At 37.8% G+C, this 24787-nt stretch overlaps 1 protein-coding gene across 2 annotated transcripts in view; it reads left to right on the plus strand.

Annotated features, from left to right (window-relative positions):
* ano10a (anoctamin 10a) overlaps positions 1-24787 on the plus strand; it is a 43537-nt gene that overhangs the window by 18059 nt on the left and 691 nt on the right. The window contains exons 13-14 of one of the 2 annotated variants that reach the window (XM_052143770.1): positions 10118-10234; positions 11335-11351. In XM_052143770.1, coding sequence (XP_051999730.1) covers positions 10118-10234; positions 11335-11351 — 134 coding nt within the window. The remainder of the gene's footprint in view (positions 1-10117; positions 10235-11334; positions 11352-24787) is intronic. The other variant, XM_052143771.1, reaches the window with a different exon arrangement.

Here is a 24787-nt window from a genome sequence, read left to right on the forward strand (position 1 = left end):
ACTAGGTTTTATCTACACAAAGTTTTTGTGTTGAGATTACATAGTAATTTTAAGTTAAGAAATCTCATTTAAAACACGTGGAGCCACACATTTTTAATGTTTAATGTGCTGTAATGTGGAGTGTGATTTTGTACCAATGAGATTTTATAGTGGGTGGAGGTACCCAGTTCGACACCACAAAAATAGAAACTAAACCACTCCCAAAATGTCCTGTTGCTTTGAGTCTTGCCTGGTTAATACACGACGAATCTCAGTTGCCTCCTAGTCTGAGACCGTCAATCCACGCATCTTATCACGTGGCTTGTTGAACACGTTACCTCGGAGACATAGTGCGTGTGGAGGCTTCACTGCGGCATCCACACACAACTCACCATGCGCCCTACCGAGAGCAAGAACCACATTATAGTGACCACGAGGAGGTTACCCCATGTGACTCTACCCTACCTAGAAATCGGTCCAATTTAGTTGCTTAGGAGATCTGGCTGGAGTCGCTCAGCTTGCCCTGGATTCATACTCGCGACTCCAGGGGTGGTAGTCAGCGTCAGTACTCACTGAGCTACCCTGGCCTACAATACACAGTGTTAGAAATAAATAATGGATTAAATAACACAACTTTTAAAATCTGAACATATCTATTCTATTGTCTGATTTCAGATTTGACTATGAGATTTACTCGTAAAAGTTTTGGAAAGTTGGCTCAAAAATATCAAACATGTTTGAAATAAATCATCTAGATCATATGAAATCAAGCCTACCCATCATACACTATGTGGTTTTTTCGGCCTCAGACTTTTCCAAAGTCTGCAGACTGGAGCCGACTAGCACCAACTCTGCCTCAAAATTGGGGTCAAAATCTGCATCGTGTAGTGTAATCCAGCCTTAAAATGCTTTCTTTGCATGTGAAATGAGATGCTTGATATACTGATGCACTTACTCTCGAGTTGCGGGTTTGCTGTCAACTCCAACATTGTTTTCAACTGCCCCGTCCTTCAATAACAGCATTGTGCTATTTAGAGTGTTAAAATCAGATTGAAATGATTGGGAACCTTGTTACAAATAAAATTCAGCTGCTTAAAGACACTGTTACTTTATGATAGGACAAACCCTCATCATTTGGCTATATCTGCAGCATGGCTTTGTACTGGTTATGTAAAGACCAAATATAGTTTTCATTTAATCTGATTTGACTGCAGTTGTCTAGATGTCAGTGACCAAAAAATTGGTCTCAATGAGTGTATGAATGAGATGTGTGTGTGTGTGTGTGTGTGTGTGTATATATATGTTCGTGTTTATGTTAACAAGCTATATCAGGGCTGTTTAACTGAAGACTCTGGGCACTTGCATGACTTTCTAACCATGTCTGAAATGCTGAAAGACCAGATGTGTCTGGCCACCTATCTCTCTCTCTCTCTCTCTCTCATAAATATGGGCCAGGAGCTTCAGTTAATTTTCACATCAACCATCAGGATAGGGAAAAAATGTGATCTCAGTGATTTGGAGCATGGCATGATTGTTGGTTCCAGATGGGCTGGTTTGAGTATTTCTGTAACTGCTGATCTCCTGGGATTTTCACACACAACAGTCTCTAGAGTGAGAAAGGTTATGGTAACTCGTAACCTTGGGATTGTAAGGCTGGGTGATATGGCAAAAAATATTATCACAATATTCTTTTTCATATCATTCGATATCAATATTTATCACGATATTCAATCACATTTGCACATTGCACATTTTTTTGAATTTCCAAAAAAGAAGAGAAAACTAAATCCTAAACATTCTAAATAGTCTTTACAAAACTGCATTGTGGGCCCAGACACAGCCAATGCAGTGGTGTCTAAGGGATCTTCTATGAAAATATTACAATATTTTATAGAGTTTATCAATTGAGTGCAGTTGGATATGAATGTTATAAGATGATCTGTTCATTTTGAATCATAATGAATTAAAATTATTTTCATATTTCTTTACATACAGATATCCAAGTATGGGGGCATAGAAGCCCCTGTGACTGAGGAATGATACTGTATGAAACTTTTGAAAATGTAAAAGTCTGAATGGACCATTTTTCTATTTTCATTAAAGTGAGAAAGACTAGGCTACCTTGTCAGAGATGATGAAATCTGAATAATTTCACAAATTAGAACAGAAATCTATTTGTTTATTATTAAAGGCTTGGAACATGCAGATTAATAAAACTAAATTTAGAAAGAAAAAACGTTATGGTCTAAAGGCGCTCTGGAAAGACGCACCTCATGTTTACTCAAATGTGGGGAAAAGAGGAAGCGGGTGCGGACCGGGACAGGGCATCAGTGAAGCGTGTTTCAGTGCTAGAGAAAAATATTCAAGAATACAGCGCAGAAAGATCAGATATGATGTAACCGGAACAGATGTTTTGTCGCGCTGCTCACTAGAGACGATGAGAGGGCGTCTTCGTCGTCATGATGCCTTGCAGTTAAGATGAAATCAATCTGGGGTCCGGATCCGGAACGCGGTGACCTGCGTAGCGGGGGCAATAGCAACTTCATACAGTCTGAGGCTGTATTTCCACTGCCGCGTAAGAAATTCACACAATGCCACTCCAAACACTAGGGAACCGCTTGCCCCGCGCTGCTGTCAATTTTACAATCCACCTCGCGAGCTTGACGCTCGGCATCCCTAGAAAGGAATTGAAAGCGCTCACATTCGCTCACTACGCGTCAGTGGAAACATACGATAAGAAAGCCAAACTGCTAGCGTTTTTAGCAACACGCGTGTCTAGATGTAGAACCCACGCTAAATATCGAAAATTACTCAAAAGCTTATTATCATCGATGTCATGGATTTTTTTTAGCATGAAAAATATTGATATTGTTTTATCACCCTGCGCTAAATAGATATAGAGATTGTTTAAATGAAGATCGCGATTAATCAGGAAATCTATATTTTTACCCAGCCCTATTTTTTGTTTTTTATCATAAATTTTTATAATTTAAAACATACATGTTTTATAGGTTAAACAAAGAAAAATCCTGTTCTTTTTGTGTACCCCCTGGAGCCTGCTTACTTATTCATACCCCTCTTTGGGAATCACTTCTCTGTTTTATTTTATTTTTTTGTGTTCTATTCTGTTCTATTTGGTTGTTGTTGTTTATTCCGTTCTGTTCTATTCCATTCTGTTGTGTGTTTTTTATTTTTTTGTGTTGTTTTTCCATTTTGTAGTAATCTGTTGGTGTGCTCTATTCTATTTATTTTGATTTCTATTCTATTCTATACTATTAAATTATATTCTCTTGTGTTGTGTTGTTCTATTTGGTGGCTGTGTTTATTTTATTCTTTTCTATTCTATTGTGTTGTTCTATTCTATTCTTTTCATTTGTTTTTTTATTTTTATATGTGTATTTTATTTTATTTTATTTTATTTTTTATGTTGTTCTGTTTTTGTTGTTGTTATTGTTTTTTCCATTCTGTTCTATTCTAATCTGTTGTTATTGTTTTTATTCTGTTGTTGATTTTCTATTCTATTCTATTCTATTTTAGTCCATTCTGTTGTTGTGTTCTCTTCTGTTTTTATTCCTTTTGTTGTTTTATCCACCAGTTCTATTCTGTTGGCATGCTCTATTCTGTTTTGTTCTGTTTTATTCTATTATTTCTATTCTGTTTTGATGGGGTTTTTTTTATTGTTGTTTTCCTGTTCTGTTTTTTTCTGTCAGTGTGTTCTATTCTATTCCACTGTAATCAAAAATGGATGCTTTTTGAGACATTATAGCACCTTTAATATATATATATATATATATATATATATATATATATATAATTTATTTTTGTTAGCATTTTGGATCTATTTTCAGAGTATCAGTATTTCCTTTTGATCCATTTACTAACCTATTTGATCAATTCTGTATTTGTCTGTATTTGTGGTGTAGCTACCCTTCGATGTACATCAGCAGTCATTTATTTATTTAGCTGTTATGAACATTGGAGAGAAATGTGACTTCACAAATAATCAGTGTGCTTTGTTATCCCATTATAGCAGAACTGTGATTCACAGTCTCTGCATCACACTACGCTCTCTCTCAAGCAGCAGTCACACTCAAGAGAGGCTGGCATCTAGCACAGTTTATGCTCAAATGCAACATGACTTTGAGTCACACTTCTGCACATGTTCACAGTTTGTTTTAGGCAGCACCCTGCAGGAGAGAGTGCTTTGAAAGCTTGTCTATTGTCACTGAGGTACTGTTGTGAAAAATCACAGATGAATCATTCCAGTCTTTCAGTCAGTATTTCAGTCAGTGCTGTAATCTCACTGCAGGACTAAGTGTAGAACATTTCTCCAGGCTTGCTGATGGGAATTTGATATTCATTTTCATGTAAACACAGTTCACAGAACTACTTTGCTATTTTAAAGCATTTTAAAAGCATCATAGATATGCTCCCAATGTGAAGGCTGCTACTAAAAAAACATTTCATCACATATGCCCTTCACAAAGAAGGCGATCCTAGAATACATTGTGGCAAGCTCAGTTAAACAAAAATCCAAGATGTTATACAAGTCGAAATGATAGGTACATTTCATTCAATACTGGAACATATTGATTACAAAATGTATCTGTAAATGTCTCTTGTGTGCCTCGCAGGAGGAGCACAGCTTGCTTTGAAATAAGATTTATACTGCTGCCTAAGTAGAGCGTTTCAAAGCAATCACTTATGAGGCTTCATTTCAGTTAGGATGCTGCCCTAGACGTTAGCTGGCATTAAAACAGCTCACTAGGTTTTGGAACAGAACGAGTGTCTCTATAGCCTTGTGATCATTTTGTTTTTTGTCAGTGTTATTGCGTAAGTGCATTATGCGATTGCTGCAATGAAGTGAAGATAAATGAGCCTGATATTCAAGGTTTTTGTATTTTAAAACGGTTGAGATCCATGCCAAGAGTCTTTAAGATTTACCACTTGTGTTCACTTGTCCTCAGGCTTTCTCAGCCGCTACAACAGGCCACACAATCCTAATGCCCTGAACTGTAACTTCAACTCAGAGAGAGCCAATTTTGGAAGTGTTTTACAATGCAGTGAGCGAGTCTTTAATAATTACTGTATTTTTATCTAGCAGGGTTTGTTGAGTTCATTTAACCTGTATGGTTTAGTCGTGCTATCTTCACCAGCTGGGCTGGAAAATGCCTGTGTATTTTAATGCCGTCTGGAATGCAAAAATTAAGGTAACCCGTGTGGTATTACTTGTGGGAAGAATAGAGCCATTCCAAGGAATTGAAGTAAATGGGTTCTTTATAGTGGTGGGAATTGGCAGAGACCTGGTTATACAATATTATATCAAAATATTTTGCAGTCTTTATCTCTTGATTCTTGTTCATCTTCGTTGGACTTTGGTGCTTTGTGCAATAAGTGCTAAAGTTCCTGCCTTTCATTGTAAAGCCATTGAAACAATGTGCAGGATTAGCGTACATTGGATCCAGCATGTTTATCATTACAGAAAAACCTCTGCAGTGTAGCTGTACAGAGTATCTGTGAGGAAATCATTACAAATAAAACAAGCTATTGACTTACATTCTTAGCTTGTTTTGAGTGTGCATTTTGGTTTGAATATATAAAATGTAGCGTTCGGTGACCGCAGTATGTTTAATGTTCTTAGACTCTTGCTCTTAGTGGTGATCAGTGTCTTTTTTTATCAAGAATATAAAACATATTATAAAAATTAACTAAATATTTTGATTCTTGTCATTAGAATTTTCATACAGTTAAAATATGTGAAATATTGTTGTTTTACTACTGGAGTAGCTGTTACACTCATGCATCATGGATGTGTTACACTCATGCATCGTGTATTCAGTCCATTAAATACTGGCATGCAATTCATATTTGGGTGATTGAAGTTCAGATTATGCATTATGTGCATTATTTCTAGGAATGGGCATTTCTAATAATTTTGCAGTCAAGTATTATAACACATAAAACAAGTAATCGGTTACTCGAAATTAAGAATTTAAGTTCAAACTTCACATTTTTAACCTTTTTTCTTTTAACAAAACAAAATAGCATTTAAAAATGCAACAACAAAACAAAAAATAAAACATTTGCACTCACACGTGAAAACTTACTTTCCAAGTCTTCTGAAGTGATACAATCACTTAATGGCAGAATGTTTTTCATGGGAAACCTAACGGCAAGCTTTAAGTAAGATATGCATTTTTATGTTGCCCAAGCAGGCAAAGGCACAAATGAAAATCAAATTGCAATATTCAAGTATGTTTTTACTATTACTATTGCTGTCAGTTGATTTTATCACGATTAATCGCATAATTTTTTGGTAGTTCATCGTAATTATTTGCAGATTTTAAAAGTGCTTAAATTTGACTAAATATACTTATTTTCCTTTCAAAATAAATTTATTTCCTGCTTGGGGAAGAAAAAAATAAATATGTAGCTATATAATGCTTCATTAACATTTCCAAGCAAAGTCTTCCACAGTATAAAGATAGAAATGCACTAAAATAGCACCGATTAAGTAACATTAAACATTTCCCAAAGTGTAAGTGGGAGTTTGACAAATTGAAAGAACTAGTCCCCACATAGGTGGCATATTCATTGCAATAGGCATCAAATCTCTTTAACTCTCATTCTCCACAACATTACTCTGCCTGTAGACTGTAGCTATCCATGTTTTTACAGTGATTGTGAAGCCGCATTTATGATTTGCACCAAGGTGTCTGCGCCGCTTTGAACTAGATATGAAAATGCTTGCAGACAAAAACGTCTCATTCTGTGTTTTGGTGATAGTTAAGACTTGCTTCTGTGGTCATTAAAATGCACCTTACTTATGCTGAAAAATACTTGATTTCTGTCAAAAGTTCCAACTGGGCTTGTTTTGTACAACAAATAGTATCGAGCTCCTTTCTCCATCATTTTGTCACTGACACTGCTGTTGTGTGTGCATCATTGAAATTAGTCCGGGCAGACACATCAAGACATTACAAAGGTTTGGCTCCTTCAACCAGTGTTTATGATGGCTTATGCTGTATTAATGGTAAATGCGTTAATCGCAATTAAGAAAAATTATTGTGTTAAATCTTTTAAAAGTAATCACATGCATTAATGCGTTCATTTTGACTGCTTTTGTTTTTACTAGTCAAATCTTTAAAGCTGAACGAGTACACAATTAATCTATTACTATCGATTGCTTTTCCCTAATTCTTTACCAACCAATGTCAATAGACCAAGAGTTTTAGCCTTTCACTACAACCTAAACGATTTATTGTTTATAATGTAATTTAAACTTTTGTAGGAATAGATCCTATGTGATTTACAGAAGTGGAGCAGATTGTGATTTAGTTTTCAAAGAAATCTGCTATCATGAGTCCCTGGGGTGCCTTTGTCTCCATCAGTCACAGCTTTGGCAAACATCTCTGCCTTGCTCACTGACATTCAGAAGCTTTCAAACTGGAGACAACTGTTCATTGATATCTGAGCTAAACTACTGCATCCAAAGCAGAGCGGGGACATTTTCCACATTACTCACCAATAACTGACTAACAAGGATGCTGAGACGGATACAATACTATATTAAATTTTGTAGACTCTCACCCTAATATTGCTTTACAACTCACATCCATCCACAGATAAATGTTTAAGAAATGATTAACAGCAACATGAAACAAAATTAACAAATCAAAATGTCCCTGTTATTATTGTGCATTAACATTTCAACAAAATGATAAATTATAGATGAACTAGATTTTTGCATATTCTGGTTTAAATGTGAGTTTGGGATGGTTGCCTGGGCAAGTTGGGTAGGTTGTTAGTTAGTTGCTTGCCTAGGTGTTCTAAGTGGGTTTTAGTGTGTTGCTACAGTACAGTATGTGGTTTTAAGGTGTTCTGGGTGCTTGTTAGGTTGTTGTTAGATGTTCTGTGTGGTTGCTAGGTGGTTATGTCTTAAGGAGCCCAACCCCAAATTATTCTGACATTCTGCTCCATAGCAGATAAGTTAGTTCTTTGGGTTAGGGAATTTCAGCAAGCACTAATAATACCATATACTAACTAATAATACTGCTAATAATACCATATACTAACCATATGCATTTGCATTTCTGTTTAACTCAGAAATGCAAATGTAAATGCCATTTCATGTTTTCTTTAAAGCCAGAACACATAAATAGTGAGAACTTCCAAATCTTTAATGGATAAATGTGTGAGATATGCAGTTCTTCATTTTTACATTCACTTAAATTGTCAATAGTTCTCTCTAGTCAACACAGAGATGAATAGTGAGCCAATTTCAGAGGCAGTGGTTATGTGGCTATGTAATACATTAGAGATAGTCGCAATCACTGCTGGCACTCTGCCAGCTACGTACATCTTACTAATGTAGCCTTTGAACAAATAGAGAGTAATAAAGATCAACCAGCCATTAAATTTTACTGAAATATATTCCCTTTCTATTTTATATGTCTCAGTTTGTAAGAGTGCATATGGATTTGAGAAAGAGGTCTGGTGGATTGAAACTTTCTCATTGTAAAAAAGTATTTCCAATGACATTGACCAATCTAGAATGTGCTTAAAAGTTTAGACAATACTTTCTTGCCAAAATATAAACTTATACACATAATAAAAAAATTCATAGAGCAGTGGTTCTCAAATGGTAGGTATGAGAGGGTTGTGGATAGCAAGGAAAAAGCAATGTTACACTGCCAGAATTGTTTTTACACTTAGGCAGCTTGTCACTGGGGCAGTACCGTTAAAGGTACACCTGGCACTTTATGGCAGAAAAAGGGTTGTATATTGATTCCGAATGCATAATCTTGTGGTTAAATACATTTTTGTCTGTGTTGGAATAAAAATTGTATAAAAAAAACAAAACAGGCATGGTGTCCATGGCAGGACACCACAAAGGAAGCTGTTGCTTTCCAGCATAAACATTGCTGCATGCCTCAAGTTTGACACTCCAGAATGCTACTGAGAAAATGTTTTTTGGACTTATTAAACTAAGATTGAATTGTTTGGGAAGAACACACATCATTAAGAGGCAGTATGGCGTATAAAGTGCACTGCATACCAAGATCAGTAGAAGTTGGGTGATGCAGCAGGACAATGACCCTAAAAATCGATGTAAATCCACAACAGAATGGCTTAAAAAATATAAAAAACACCTTTTGGAATGGCCCAGACCATAACCCAATAGAGATGCTGTGGAATTACCTCAAGAGAGCCGATCACACCAGACTTCCTAAGAATGTGGCTGACCCTAAAGCAGTTCTGTGAGGATGAATGGTCCAAAATTCCTTCTGAACATTGTGCAGGTGTAATCCGCAGCTACCGGAAATGCTTGGTTCAGGTTATTGCTGCCAAAGGAGGATCGACCAGGGTTCACTTACTTTTTCCACAGAACTGTGAAAGTTTAATAGGATGTATTCAATAAAGACAAGATTATAACTGATTGTGTGTTGTTAGCTTAAGCACATTTTGTTAGTGTATACTTGTGACTTTAAGAAGATAAGATCACAATTTATGAGAAAACCAGGCAATTCCAAATGGTTCACATACTTTTTCTTGACAGTGTTGTTATGATAGATAAAACAATATTCATATAAACTTTAAAAAAGGATGGAGGACATTTTTTCCATATCTTTTGTTGTTGACATCTAATGCTGAGCATCCTAACAAACTCTATTGTATTTTGCACAAATTCATCCATCACATGGCTAACCAAATTAAGCTGATGCCAACTCGGAAAGGTTGTGTGACATGCCATTATCTTTACAAACCAAACGATGAAGGATAAAATAAAATGCTCAATAAATATTACAATATGTAATATGTAACAATATGTACAAATTAAATATGGGTTCATTTGAAAGGATAAAAATGGTTACATGCTGTGAATTATTATTGCCATTGAGCATGAAAACATCAAAATTCAACATTTAAAATTTTGAAACCATTAAGAAACAAGTAATAAACCAGAGTTTGATTTTAAGGACACTTTTGTATGATTTAATTTGATATATTTGCATGATAAACTATTTTGGTACTGTCTTGGGTGGCCACTTGATATCCAATGTAAAATCTGGGATACAGAACCAGTCGACAGCAACTGACATAGAGTACATAATTGTGTTGTCTTTCTCTGTTCCAGCATGTTCTCCTGGCCCTCAAATTCATCCTGGCATTCGTCATTCCAGATGTTCCAAAACAGATCCAAATCAAACTAGCCAAGCTGGAGTTTCAGTCCTTAGAAGCACTTAAGAAAAGGGTGAGTACACATCTCTGTGTGTGCATGTTTCTATTTGACAGAGCCTGCAAACAGGAAATGTGGCCATCCATATGACAGTCCCCTCCAGGAAATGCTTTGGTGCAAACAGTGACCTGCATACAGTATATGCCTCTGTAGACATTACAGAGTCAACAAACGTAGGTCTGGTCTGCATCAGCACAAGTAATGATGCAGCAGCCATTATCTCTGGACAGCTCAGGGAGGCCAAAAGCAGCATTTACATGCTTTCTGATCGTTAAATGATCTGGAGAGACATGCTGAGATGCTCTGCTGAATTAGAGAGTGTGTGTTCAGGTACTGTTTGTTAATGAGGTTCAGCTATTTAGGCAGTTGTTTATCACCTTGTAAGCAGCACAAGAAGTAGGTCATTCTCAAAGATACACACACTGCAGTCTTCCCTTAGCAGACAATCAGACTTAATGATCCAAACAAATGATGTTTATTTTTCTTAAAAGTCAAAGGCTATACTGAGCAGTATATAGTGAATACTATATTAGTGGAATAAATACAACTTTTTGGATGGAGCTGTTGTGAACTGAACCAGAATTACATGCTTACAAATTTAAGAGTTTCTGATCAAAATTAGACCACAATATGTGTAAATGGTGAGCTTTTAAATTTGAGGGTAAAAAATTTGCAGGAACAGCCCAAAAATGTCTCAAAGTTGAAGAGGATATATATATATATTTTTTTGAGGAACTTACAGAAATTATACTGACTATATAATATGTACTATTAATAGTACAAGTATTACGGAAGTATGCTATTCCAAACTTAGCCAAATGACATATTGTTCAGTTTTCATCAGTATATCCGTGGATGGAGTTTTTAGTATTATAGTACAAAGGTCAAGGTAGGTGGTACCAGTGACAGTAATTTATTGTTTAGATAAATGAACTTTGCTTAGCCTCACAGCCTTAGTTAGACTGAAAATGAGGATCAACATTTTTGGTAATAAATTCAGACCACTGTCGCACTTCTGATGAAGAAAAAGTTGTGAAATAGTACCTGAAACATTAATAATGCTTCATAAAGGCACTCCCTCTCTTTAACCGGATTCAATGGCTTTATTTCTGCAGAGCCGAGCCCTCAGTCGGTAAGTCTGTTGCCATGGCTCTAGTGATATGGCACAGTTGGATTGTGAATCACAATGAGCTGATGTGTGCTGTTGGCATCTAGCGTTATCTGTAATGCGGCCTTGTGTTTACTCCCTTTACTAACAGCAGATAAGATGTGTGCGATATGGACCCCTTCACTTATAATGCTGTGGATTATAATGTCAGCAGTGAATTTGTGTACATTATGAGCACTATAATGGTTTTGCATTAGCAAATTGCAACACTAGTATTTAACAACAGATATTGCTGTTGAATGTTCTTGAAGATTATGAAGTGTGAATGACTGTGCATTTTCTAACTCCTTTCTAGTCACCATCTCTTGCACTGTATGGTACACATTATGTTTTATTGATGGAATATTTTTCCCATTTGATTTTCTGGCATAAAGTAGCTCTTATAAAAAAAGGGGAAAAAAAGAAAAATCAAATTTGTAATAAAAATTGGAAAACATTGTCATGTGGCAACTCTGTATCACAATGGAAAATTTGACTAGTTTTTCTTAAAAATTATAAATTTGTACTTACATTTTTATTATTATTATTATCTTAATTTATTCATACATTTGGAACTCATACAAACTAAAATTGAGTGATTCGTTATAATTTGCTCTTCAAAATTGTCAATTATTTTCACTGTATATAGTCTATAGTTCTTTTTACCCTTTCCATAAAACATTGCCATGTTGAAAGGAGAAATATGAAACCATGAATTTGTTATTTATGCAAATATTATATTTTGATAAACATTTCCAAAAAAAATTATTAATGTAAATAATAATATAATAGATGCCACTATCTATAGAAATTCTCAATAAGCTAATGCATTAGTGCAATTCCATTGTGGTACAGAGTTACTGTACCATATGGCTACGTTCATATGTTTTTCAATTTTATTTAAAAGTATGTGAGATAAAATTGATCAGTTAACAACAAAATTTACTTAAATCAAAGATGTATCAAAAAAATAAATAAATCATTATGTAGATGAAACATACCGAAATGTGTTTAAAAGAGCAATTTGTGGAGCACCTTAGCTGGTGTCTCCCCTTTAAATCTTGCATGAGAAAACCAAAAACATGCAACTTAAAAATACCATATTATTGGTTATCTTAAAGACTGCCCTTTTATTTCCAACAATGCATTATGCTTGAGCTTTTTCTGCAAGATGAAAGAAAAAAAATTGTTGCCATATGGAACACCGTACCATAGAGTGCTAGGAACTATCATTAATTTTTGCTAATCTTATTCCAACCAGTAATTAATAAAAAAAAGATTAATTTTTTTCTATGTAAAGATGCCTGTCCTGAAATGATTGTTAGTGCTCTAATAAGATGTTTTTTTGTTTTGTTTTGTTTTTAAGGGAGCATCCACACTAATTGGTTTGAATCTTTTTTCAGTTTCCTAACGTCATAGTTTTCCAATGTATGTGGCAATTGAGTGTTCCATTCCATTTTTGGTGGAAGAAAACACTGTTCTAGTGTGGATCAGAGGCATAAATATTTTACTAAACCTAAACGTATTAGTGTGGACATGGCCTAAGCCAATCAGAAAAATATAGGTTGTCAAAACATTACTGTTTGTTTGAGAGGTCTGACATGTCAATGTCTAGCTCCAGTGGTGTGAGTTTAGGATGGGACTACCTACAGTATTTGTTCCAATAATGGGCTTTTTTGTAGAACCCTTTTTGGAAACATAAACTATTTTTGTAATTAAATGTTTTGCTGCTGAAATTACACAAAGCAGCTTTTCACAAGGACTGTGGAGTCAGAGAACAATCTGTACACATTGAGAATGGAATTACATGAGAGGGAAGACCATTCTCGCAGTGAAATCAAGATGGCACCATCTAAAGCAATTATGAAGCACTTAGCTGACGAGCTGTGATGAAGGCGGGACTCCATCGAAGTTCCATCCGTCTAACATTTCTTTTAATTTAGCAGAGAGACGCAGGATGTAAAACAACTATTGATTATGTTTCAGAATGACTGAAGATATGATGTCTTTAGGCTTCTACCCCTTCACTTCTCTCTCTCAGACTTCACCTGACACCTCATTCCTCTGTCATTGCTGCTGGTGCGTCTTTTGGTCTCTCCATCAAGTTGATGGGCGTCAGCTAATTGTTTCAGTTGCCTCATCCAGATCTGTTCGAGTTTAAAAGTGCCAACTGCAGTAAAAAAAAAGGCATTTGGTTGGTGGTATAGTACTATACACCTCGGGGAGGTGCTTGGTCCAGTGGTTTGAGAGCGCTAGTGATGAGCTAGCATCACATGATGCCATTTAGCTGTATTTCCATGTGTTCAGCAGCTTGAAAGTTTGTAGACAGCTGTCAAGAGAAAGGCTCCCTCAGCTCTAGGCCAAAGGGACTCTGAAAATAGCCACCACTCTCAGTGGCAATGGAAACCCCCTGTTAGTGAGCAGTGGTTGGAAAGGATCCGGGGTATACTCCAGGAAAAGGCCAAGTTGCCAAACCCAGCATGGAACTATTATTGCAACTGCCGATTTTAGCTTCCTGCTTGGATGAACAATCTCTGTTAAATCCGCAAGATATACAAGCGGCTGATAGAAATGGAAAACAAACAAAGACTTTGGCATTGGCGCCTGATCTCAAAAAATTACATAACTGTGTAGTCATTTTTGTTTCCTTGCTAGTATCGCATCAATTCAGAAGTGAAATGTCCACTGTATGGCTCTAAAAGCAAGTAAAATGCTCTCCCAAAAACATGAGGTTTTTAAAGTTAATGCTCTATCAAGTTTTAAATAAACAAAACTGACCTCCCTACTCTAAACTTCACCGATAGTGTCAAATGTGAGATAAAAAATGTGAGAACCTTAGTGGGCCCCCGTCCTCACATAGGTAATTCGATTTTTGAACAGTTGGCATTGTCTGCTTTTCCTGCTAAACATCAATGAAAACAAAACACTATCTCCCATGAAGAAAAGGGAAAAAGTGGAGAACTACTGGGACTGTGTTAATACACATCTGTAAATTATCAATGCCCAATCGAAGTGTTCCCATGGAGATGGTTTGAACAAGGTGAAGTGGAGAGAAACTGCTGTCCTGAAAACATGCTGGAGTCCACTATTCCCATCTATGCGTGATCCATAAGCAGAATGCTCAACCCAATACAAATGGAGAAAAATCTTCATCAATGGAGGGGGTCACATGACGCCATGCAAGTAGAAGACGTGTGAGAGACAAGCTCTGCGCACTTTGCTAAATCTTTAATTATTCTCATTACTCTCACATCTTTGAGGTAAATCATGGCAAAGAAGACAAAATCCTCGGACTCTGGAGACATTAAAAGACACTTATGTGTTAAGGATGAAAGCCCCGGCAGGCCTACAGACTGGATGGCGTGGCGGGAGAGGAGATCCAGAGTCAACTGTCCAACATGACGGTGATGCTGACAAAGGTGGATCTTGCTGTAATACATCAATTGATTACAGGGATGGAAAATTATCTGAGTTAGTTACAAGGGTGGCAGATGTTGGGAAACGAATCTATTATCTGGAGTCATCGGAGAGGGAATTATCCGCTAATCCACTCGCAACCAAAGATTATTTGGAACATGTTGGAAGCTTTAAAGATCTTGAGAATAGAAGCCGCAGGAATAGCATCTGAATTGTTGGAATTCCTTAGCATGAGGAGGGTAGAGATATGGTGAAATTCTTAGACAAGCTTTTCCAGAGTCTGCTCGACATAACAGGCCACAAGCTGGAAATTGAGGGAGCTCACAGAGTTCCGGCTCAGAGATCTGCTGAGGGTGAAAGGCCCCGATCAATCCTGGCCACATTTCTGAGATCAGCTGATAAAGATCTCGTGTTGTGCCAGGTGAGGAGAAAAGGAAAGCTTTCTTGGAAGAATCATACTATTTTCTTGTTCCCAGACTTTGCTAGTTCGACAAGAGAGAAACGTGATCAGCTCAGGGAATGCAAGCAACTCTTGCATCAATGTAAGATCGCTTTTGCATTGATGTTTCCGGCCAAGCTGAGAATAGAAGCGAAGGATTTACATGTCCCAATCAGGAAATGTCTTTTATAGAATCAATGGGTGAGTAAACCATTGGGTGTTTCTCATGTGACTGGGTCGACTCGCTGTACTTACTCTGGCTTTTGAGGAAGCGTGGTGTCATTATTGTTTCTTTTTGCATTGGCTCCGCCTAGCAGCTGGAGTTTGTTTTGTGAATAACACTTTTCCTTAAAGAAACTTTTGCATTGACGGACGATCACTTTGCACTGAAGTTCCCAGCCAGTTTGAGAGTGGACACTACAGATGAGTGAGTATCCTTACATCGGCCGTGGTAAGATAGAGCACCTGGTCGTTGGGAGGAGGGGTGGTCTTCCTCGCCAACACGTTGTTCTGAGCATCAAACCGAGCGTAGAAGTCGTTCAGCGCATCTGGGAGGGAGGCATGTTTGTCACAGGCAACTGATGTTGTCCTGTAGTTGGTGATGGCCTGGATGCCCTGCCACATGCGCAACGTGTCGCTGCTGTCCTGGAAGTGACTGTGGATTCTCTGTGCGTGTGCGCGCTTTGCCTCTCTGACGGCCCGGGACAGTTTGGCCCTCGATGTTCTTAGGGCTACCTTGTCACCTGCTCTGAAGGCGGAGTCTCAGGTCCACCGCAGCGCACACACCTCCGCAGTAATCCACGGCTTCTGGTTGGAGCGTGTGGCGTCTCTTGGAGAAAGTGACATCATCAATGCACTTGCTGATGTAGCTGATCACTGATGATGTGTATTCCTCCAAGTTGGTTGAGTCACCATATGTTGCAGCCTCCCTGAACATGTGCCAGTCAGTACACTCAAAACAGTCCTGAAGAGCAGAGATTGCTCCTGCTGGCCAGGTTTTCACTTGCTTCTGAAGCGGTTTTGTGTGCCTGACAAACAGTCTGTATGCTGGAATTAGCATAACGGAGATGTGGACTAAGTAGCCACGGTGGGGGTGGGGCTCCGCCCGGTACGCACTAGGGATGTTTGTGTAAACGAGATCAAGCGTGTTCACCCCTCTCGTTGCAAAGTCCACATACTGATGGAATTTAGGGAGCACTGTCTTGAGATTCATCTCCGACCCTGCTAGATCTATGCCTTACCTCCACAGAATTATTAATTCCTTTTCCAAGTTCTCAGGATACAAAGTCAATTGGTCTAAATCCGTAGCTTTGGCATTGACAGCATACTATTCAGTAACACCTTTTCAGCCGGGTACCTTCCTGTGGCCCAAACAGGGAATTAAGTATTTGGTAATATTATTCCAAGCAAATTTATGTGATTTAGTCAGAGTTCATTTTGAAACCTTTATGAAAAGGTTTTCGAATAATGTGGACAGGTGGGCTTCATTACATTTATCCATGATTGGGAAGGTTAATGTTATTAAAATGAATTGTATTCGAATTCAACTGCCTGCTACAGTCTCTCCCTGTAGATGTCCCCCTCTCTTATTTCAAGCAATGTGATAGCATAGCGAAGTCCTTCATTTGGAATGGTAAGCGTCCCAGGTCAAATTTCAATAAGTTATACAGGTGAAACTCGAAAAATTAGAATATCGTGCAAAAGTTAATTAATTTCAGTAATTCAACTTAAAAGGTGAAACTAATATATTATATAGACTCATTACAAGCAAAGTAAGATATTTCAAGCCTTTATTTGATATAATTTTGATGATTATGGCTTACAGCTTATGAAAACCCCAAATTCAGAATCTCAGAAAATTTGAATATTACATGAAATCAATAAAAAAAAAGGATTTTAAATACAGAAATGTCGGCCCTCTGAAAAGTATAATCACGCATATGTACTCAGTACTTGGTTTGGGCCCCTTTTGCATTAATTACTGCCTCAATGCGGCATGGCATGGATGCTATCAGCCTGTGGCACTGCTTAGGTGTTATGGAAGACCAAGATGCTTCAATAGCGGCCTTCAGCTCTTCTGCATTGTTTGGTCTCATGTCTCTCATCTTTCTCCTGGCAATGCCCCATAGATTCTCTATGGGGTTCAGGTCAGGCGAGTTTGCTGGCCAATCAAGCACAGTAATACCATGGTCATTGAACCAGGTTTTGGTACTTTTGGCAGTGTGGGCAGGTGCCAAGTCCTGCTGGAAAATGAAGTCAGCATCTCCATAAAGCTTGTCTGCTGAAGGAAGCATGAAGTGCTCTAAAATGTCCGGTAGACAGCTGCGTTGACTCTGGACTTAATAAAGCACAGTGGACCAACACCAGCCGATGACATGGCTCCCCAAACCAACACAGACTGTGGAAACTTCACACTGGACTTCAAGCATCTTGGATTGTGTGCCTCTCCATTCTTCCTCCAGACTCTGGGACCTTGGTTTCCAAATGAGGTGCAAAATTTGCTCTCATCAGAAAAGAGGACTTTGGACCACTGAGCAACAGACTAGTTCTTTTTTCTTTAGCCCAGGTAAGGCGTTTGACATTTGAAGCCCATGTCCAGGACCCGTCTGTGTGTGGTGGCTCTTGATGCAGTAACTCCAGCCTCAGTCCACTCCTTGTGAAGCTCCTCCACACATTTGAATGGCCTTTTCCTGACAATCCTCTCCAGGCTACGGTCATCCCTGCTGCTTGTGCACCTTTTTCTTCCACACTTTTCCCTTCCACTTAACTTTCTATTAATGTGCTTTGATACAGCACTTTGAGAACATCCAACTTCTTTTGCAATTACCTTTTGAGGCTTTCCCTCCTTGTGGAGGGTGTCAATGATGGTTTTCTGCACAACTGTCAGGTCAGCAGTCTTCCCCATGATTGTGAATTCAACTGAACCAGACTGAGAGACTATTTAAAGGCTCAGGAACCCTTTGCAGGTGTTTAGCTGATTAGAGTGTGACACTTTGAGTCTACAATACTGAACCTTTTCACAATATTCTAATTTTCTGAGATTCTGAATTTGGGGTTTTCATAAGCTGTAAGCCATAATCATCAAAATTATATCAAATAAAGGCTTGAAATATCTTACTTTGCTTGTAATGAGTCTATATAATATATTAGTTTCACCTTTTAAGTTGAATTACTGAAATGAATGAACTTTTGCACGATATTCAAATTTTTCGAGTTTCACCTGTATAGGCCGAATGACAAAGGTGGGTTAGGCCTACCCAAGATGCATTCCGTCTCAGACATTTGGCTCATTGGTCACTTCCACCTTAGAGAGCCCCTCCCTGGTTTTGTATTGAAAAGGAAGTTCTTGCCCCTATCTCGCCACTGCAAAGCCTTTCGATCAAACTAACTAGAGAAGTTAAGTCACACCCCTTTATTTTGCATTTGCACTCAATATGGACCAAAGTGTCCATAGTAATTAGTTCGTAGCCTCGAGCATATGGCTGAACCCTAAACTATATATTAATAAAAAGTCCACCTGTTTGTGTCCACCTGTCTGTTTGTCATATTGGATTGTGAGGGGGGTTAATATACTTGTTGACCTATATGAGGGTGGAGTATTGAGACCTTTTGAAAATTTGGTTCAACATTTTGGCATTCCCAGATCTCAATTTTATAAGTATTTACAGCTGCGCCACCTACTCTGCACTGTTCTTGGAAGTGGCACGCACCCCCCTAGTTCGGGAGATACTTCGAGAGTGGTGATTGCTGCTTTTGGGAAGGGTCATGAGGCATCAGTGTATTACTCCCTGCTAATTCAGAGTCTGGGGGACAGAACTTTGAATTATCGCAAAAGATTATGCGACAAGGATCTAAACTTGACATTGGAGGAGGGGATGTGGGCTAGGATCCTAAAAAATGTAAAGTCTGCGTCTAAAGATGCAAGGGTTCCCACTTATGCAATTTAAGATTTTACATCGATTTTATTGGACCCCCTATAGATTGTATAGGCTTGGTCTTAAAGACACACCCACCTGCTGGTGAGGATCAATCAGAGGTCAATTGGGCACTCGGCTTTCACTTTGCCCTAGACTCTGTATTTTGGGCTATAGGGTGGTCATCAACATTGAGAATGGTCACATAAAGCGTTGGGTCCTAACGAACGTCATGATCGCCAGACAGGTTATTTTAAGGGGTTGGAGGTCAGTTGGAGCGCCCTCATTTTATGAGTGATGCTCGGAGATTGAGAGGGTGGCGGCCTTTTGAGGAAGAGATGTATAGAAGCCTGGGAAATCTGGGGTTATTTGATAGGAAATGGGGCTGATATTTGGCCTTTTTGGAAGGCTTTCGGTGAGGGGCAGTGGAGAGTGATCTCTAGTTTTAAATGTGTGTGTGCAATTTGATTGTTTTTTGAAAGTGTGCTTTTTATTTGTATTTTATTTTTGTGTGTGTGTTTTTATGTTTTTTTTTTTTCAAAAATATTTCCGACCACTGGGATGGTTTGTGTCGGGTGGGGGTGTTCGGGGCGAAGGGTTTAAAGGGTTTGTATATAATTTGATTCCACATTTTCTGTGATGTTTACTTAATATGTTGAATGAAATCAATACAAATACTTTGGGTCCTGGGTCTGTTTAACATCTGTAGTGACGTGATGACTTTACCAATTGACGATTGGCTCTTTTATTTAGAAGACGGGACTTATTCCACCATACCGGTGTTTGACAGATGACATAAACCAAAGTGTATTGTTGGCATCGGCACGATTTTTGAAATATTGTGGTTGGAGTTCGCTTTGTATATCTAAAATCTATGGTCAGACACGTCTCAGAGAGCACATGACAGCAAATTAGTAATGCTAACATCAGCGGCTGTGGCACTGAATGAGCAATCGTTAGTATAGTTCAAAAGGGCAAACAGTGGAAGTTATCGTATTATGCGAAATTGTTGTATTATACAAAAAAACTGCAAAGCTGCAAAGTCACGTTTGTCATCTTCCACCGTGACAGCAAGTGGACTTTTGAAGCTGAAATGATGAGTGGATTATACATGCTCTTTAAACCAGCAAGAGAGGAACAACATGGATGTTATTATAACAACTTTCTTGGCAAGGAGGATGGATTGTATGCATCACGGTCAGGTACAGGAGAGAAGGCTACAATCATTACATTATGTAAGGCTACACAAATAGTTTTATTTTCACAACTTGTAAATTAACTTGTTAATAGCAATTAGCTGTGGGATCTGTGCCGATCGGGTTCAATCAAGTCTGTGTGTCCCGTCCGGGTCCAGATTTCAAATAATAGATGGGTCAAAGAGTCTGTTCCGGGTACTACATTTACGGGTCTCTTTGGGTATGGGCACACATTTTTGGACCTGTGAAGACCTCTAATCCATGCAGTGGAAAGGCAGCATTAGCCAACTGTGGTCACAAGTTTGATCATTACCAACATAGTTCAATGATTTGGTGTTTCCCGAAACCGTAGATCCAACGAACATTTGTAAACAGCAACCCAAAGTTGTGTAGTTGGAAGTACATCCCTCCACCTGTAGTTAGAAGTATAGTTCCTTGTTAGTTTATTGTGTGGAAATCATGTGGCTTCTATATCTTTTATTCCATATACTGTATATCTTTCAATCTATCAAGATTTTGACCATGTTTACATGCATTTAAGAAAACCGCTTATTCCATGGTTTTGCAGAAAGTGGAGTTCCGAAATGTCACGTAAATGTGAATGCTGCCATTTATAGGATTTATAGGCTGTTAAGTGAAAGCACTTTATCACACACAGTTTCTGTTGGAGGACATAGCTTTTATGTGTTTAAGTTAATGCATAAGTGGCATTTATATGTTTTATATGCGTTAATATTTTTGTGCTCAAGTGCATCGGGGGAACCCAGAAGTTTGTTGTAGCGGGAAGCCAATCTATTGCAGTGCATTTATCTACACAGTGCATGCAAAACTGATAGAGACATACCCCAAGCGACTTACAGCTGTAATCGCAGCAAAAGGTGGCGCTACAAAGTATTAACTTAAGGGGGCTGAATAATTTTGCACGCCCAATTTTTCAGTTTTTTATTTGTTAAAAAAGTTTGAAATATCCAATAAATTTCGTTCCACTTCATGATTGTGTCCCACTTGTTGTTGATTCTTCACAAAAAATTACAGTTTTATATCTTTATGTTTGAAGCCTGAAATGTGGCAAATGGTCGAAAAGTTCAAGGGGGCCGAATACTTTCGCAAGGCACTGTATTCTGAGCATGCTTTCACACTTGGTTCGATTGCTTGGACAAAACCCCAGTTTGTTTCCTCCCCCTGTCCCCGCTGGTCTCTGTTCACGTCATATTATTTGGGTCCGAACCATGGTCCGATTACGTCATCAATGTGAGTACAAGCAGCAGCTGTTTACCACTGTAACCAGGTAACAATTCAAGAAGACATCAGCTTGCCCTTGTTTAGTTTTTAAATTTGCCTCCTTGGATTTACCACCATAACTTTACACGCACAGAATGACACTTGTTTACATCTGCCAAGGATACATTGAATTTGCAATGATGTGATGAATGTTAGCGTTTGTGTGCCACGAGGCCCCGGATGCATTGTAAGAGATGTGAAGAATGTGAGCTGCTCTCTGAAGGGGATTTATGTGGACACAAGCAGGTATTAGAAATACATTATACCACAATAATTGCGATTGGGAGCCTTCAAAGACTCAAATTATACGTCATCACGAGTGGCTCACTTCCACGATTTGGTACGATTGCGTTCATATCAGCAGCGAACCATACTGGAGTTCACACAAACCGTTCCCCAGACCACCTTTTCAAGTGGACCCTGGTGCGGTTTTGCAAGTGCATACCAGAGTTCGGAAAACAGTGTTTTATACATTATACAAAAGAACCAAACTTTGACATCATTCGAACCCGGGTGTGCACCAAAAGTTCTAGTGTGAAAGCACCCTAAGAGATCTGACTTTGGTGTTAATCTATTTTGACAAAATGTGTAGTTTCTACATTTCGCCTTTTTAGGGCAGTATACTGTTTATACCGATTCATATATTTACAAGTCAGAGTAACAAAAAAAACATGGAGAAATATATAAATACAGAGCAGGTGAAGAACTTTTTATTAAAACGGAGAAAAGTCATTTAGGGTTACTTAGCAACATTCCATCTTGCCGCATTAATATAGAGTTCAACTGACCGGTAACAGATGTTTATATCAGCTTTTAAACAATGGCTTTTAAGGTGGCTCATCCAATCAGAATTTAGAGTTGGAACTACAGACTTTATAATATTAGTTTGACTTTTTTTAAGTTTTGTCTCACAATTCAATACTTATCATTCGTTATTAATAATCTTCTCTTTTGCTTTGACAAAAGTAGGCATTGCCACATGACAATTTAATATACAAACCATATTTGTTACATACAGTACAATTTTATTGTTACAAAAATGACAATTCAACTATTTTTATAAAGATTTTGGTCATTCTGCCCCCCTCTAATAGATGTGAAGCAGAGCTTTTCAGCCTCTTATTGATTCTTTGACCCTGAGATTGCACGAGTATTTGATTGCATTTGTTAACATGACTGATAGTATGTTGGTGTTGCAGAAGCTTTAATGCTTTTAAATCCCCCACTGCCACATTTCACATAATCAATACTGACATGTCCAGCCAATTATCCCAGAATAACAATTAGGACCTCCCTTGAAATTCAGAATATTTGCTCCAGTTTTCCGCATACTGTGTGTAGAGCATACAGGTTTGCTGCAGACAGTGAAATTAATTGATTAAACTTAGTTGTTTAATTGATTAATTGATTAAACGTAGTTGTTTAAACTTCAGCTCTCAGTTTGTTAATGCAAATTCAGCCCAGAAGAAGTAAAGTGAGGGTCTCCAGAGATGGGCTTTTCAAATTATTGTCTTAAGTCGGAAATGTTTGTGATTCATTATGAATTACCTAACAGGTTAATCATATTGATGGAGTATGCAAGAGTTTACCATAATAACAAACTTTTTCCAAAGACATGGAAGTACCTCTATCTCTGTACTTGGGGAATCTCATGAAACCTGTAAAGTACATTTCCAGGTGATTTTAGAAAGAAATAAGAAACAGTTTTTGTGTAAAGCAGCTTATATAGGAACATTGAGATGTGTTCAATGCTGATAAAAGAATCATCTTACTATAATCATCTTCTTATTAAAAAAATGACTGTAACAGTAATGTGAATATAATAAGAATCACCATTATTAGAATCGCCACATTATAAAAACTGTTCTATAGACCTCTTTAATTATTTAATGATTTTTTTCTTGCACCACAGTCTAAGATACATCATATCTGGTGCTGGAAAATAACCATTGTGCAGTTTTCTCAGAGGGGATCAGAGCTTGGACTCTGCGAATCCCACTACATGAACAGAATCACAGCATCAGCAGCTCCGGCACTATTGATCTCTCTTTTGGATTGAAAAGTTAATTGCACCTAACACTTTTTCACGGAGAATGTAATTTGCTCTGGTTTGCTGCAGACAGTGAAATTAATTGATTAAATGAAACTCAGCATAGCCCAGAGACTGTGAAGTGTGTGTGCCGCAGAGGAAAATATCTGTTATGGGTGTATGGGTTCAATTTGATCATATTTTTCTTGATTTAGTCGCTAGCTTGTTATTATATTTTTAAAAGCTGTCAGCATATTTTAGTGTAGATTTTAGTCCTATAATAGTTTGCTCACTTCTGTCTCTGAAAGCACATTTGAGTGTCTACAATTTCTTTTGGTGTGCATTCAAAAATAATTTCTATGATTATTATTTTGTAGTGCTGTCAGTCAATTGCTTTTAATCGCAATTAATAAAACATTTTGTTTGCAGTTAATCGCGAATAATCGCAGATTTTGAAAGTGCTGAAATTTGACTATATATACTTATTTTCCTGTCAAAATGTATTTGTTTCCATCTTCCATCAAAACAAGATATAACAATATAATGCTTTATTAACATTTTCCAAGCAAAGTCTTCTACAGTATTAAGATAAAAATGCACTAAAATAGCACCAATTCAAATAACATTAAACATTTCCCGAAGTCTAAGTGTGAGTTTGTCAAATTGAAAGAACTAGTCCCCACATAGGTGGCATATTCGTTGTAATGGACATTAAATTACCTATAGCAATCTTGAAGCCGTGTTCATGATTTGCACCAGGGCATCAACTCCAGCGGTAAGCGGCACTTTGACTGCCACATGAGAAGTGCTTGCAGACAAAAACATCTCATTCTGCGTTTTGGTGATTTTTAGACTTGCCGTGCTTCTGCGGTAATTAAAATGTGCCTTAGGCTTAAAAATGCTTTATTTCTGTCACAAGTTCCATCTGGGCTTGTTTTGTACAACAAATATTGTTAAAATATCCTTTCTCCACCATTTGATCACTGACACTGTTGTGAGTGTTTTGAAGTGTGCTTCATTGTATTGACTCCTGGCAGACACATTACAAAGTTTCCGCCCTTCAACCAGTGCTTATGCTGGTTTATGCTGTATTAACGGTAAATGTGTTAATTGCAACTAAGAACATTTAACGCGTTTAACTTTTT

The sequence above is a fragment of the Xyrauchen texanus genome, chromosome 15 (genome assembly GCF_025860055.1).
Source record: "Xyrauchen texanus isolate HMW12.3.18 chromosome 15, RBS_HiC_50CHRs, whole genome shotgun sequence".
Classification (NCBI taxonomy): Eukaryota; Metazoa; Chordata; class Actinopteri; order Cypriniformes; family Catostomidae; genus Xyrauchen; species Xyrauchen texanus.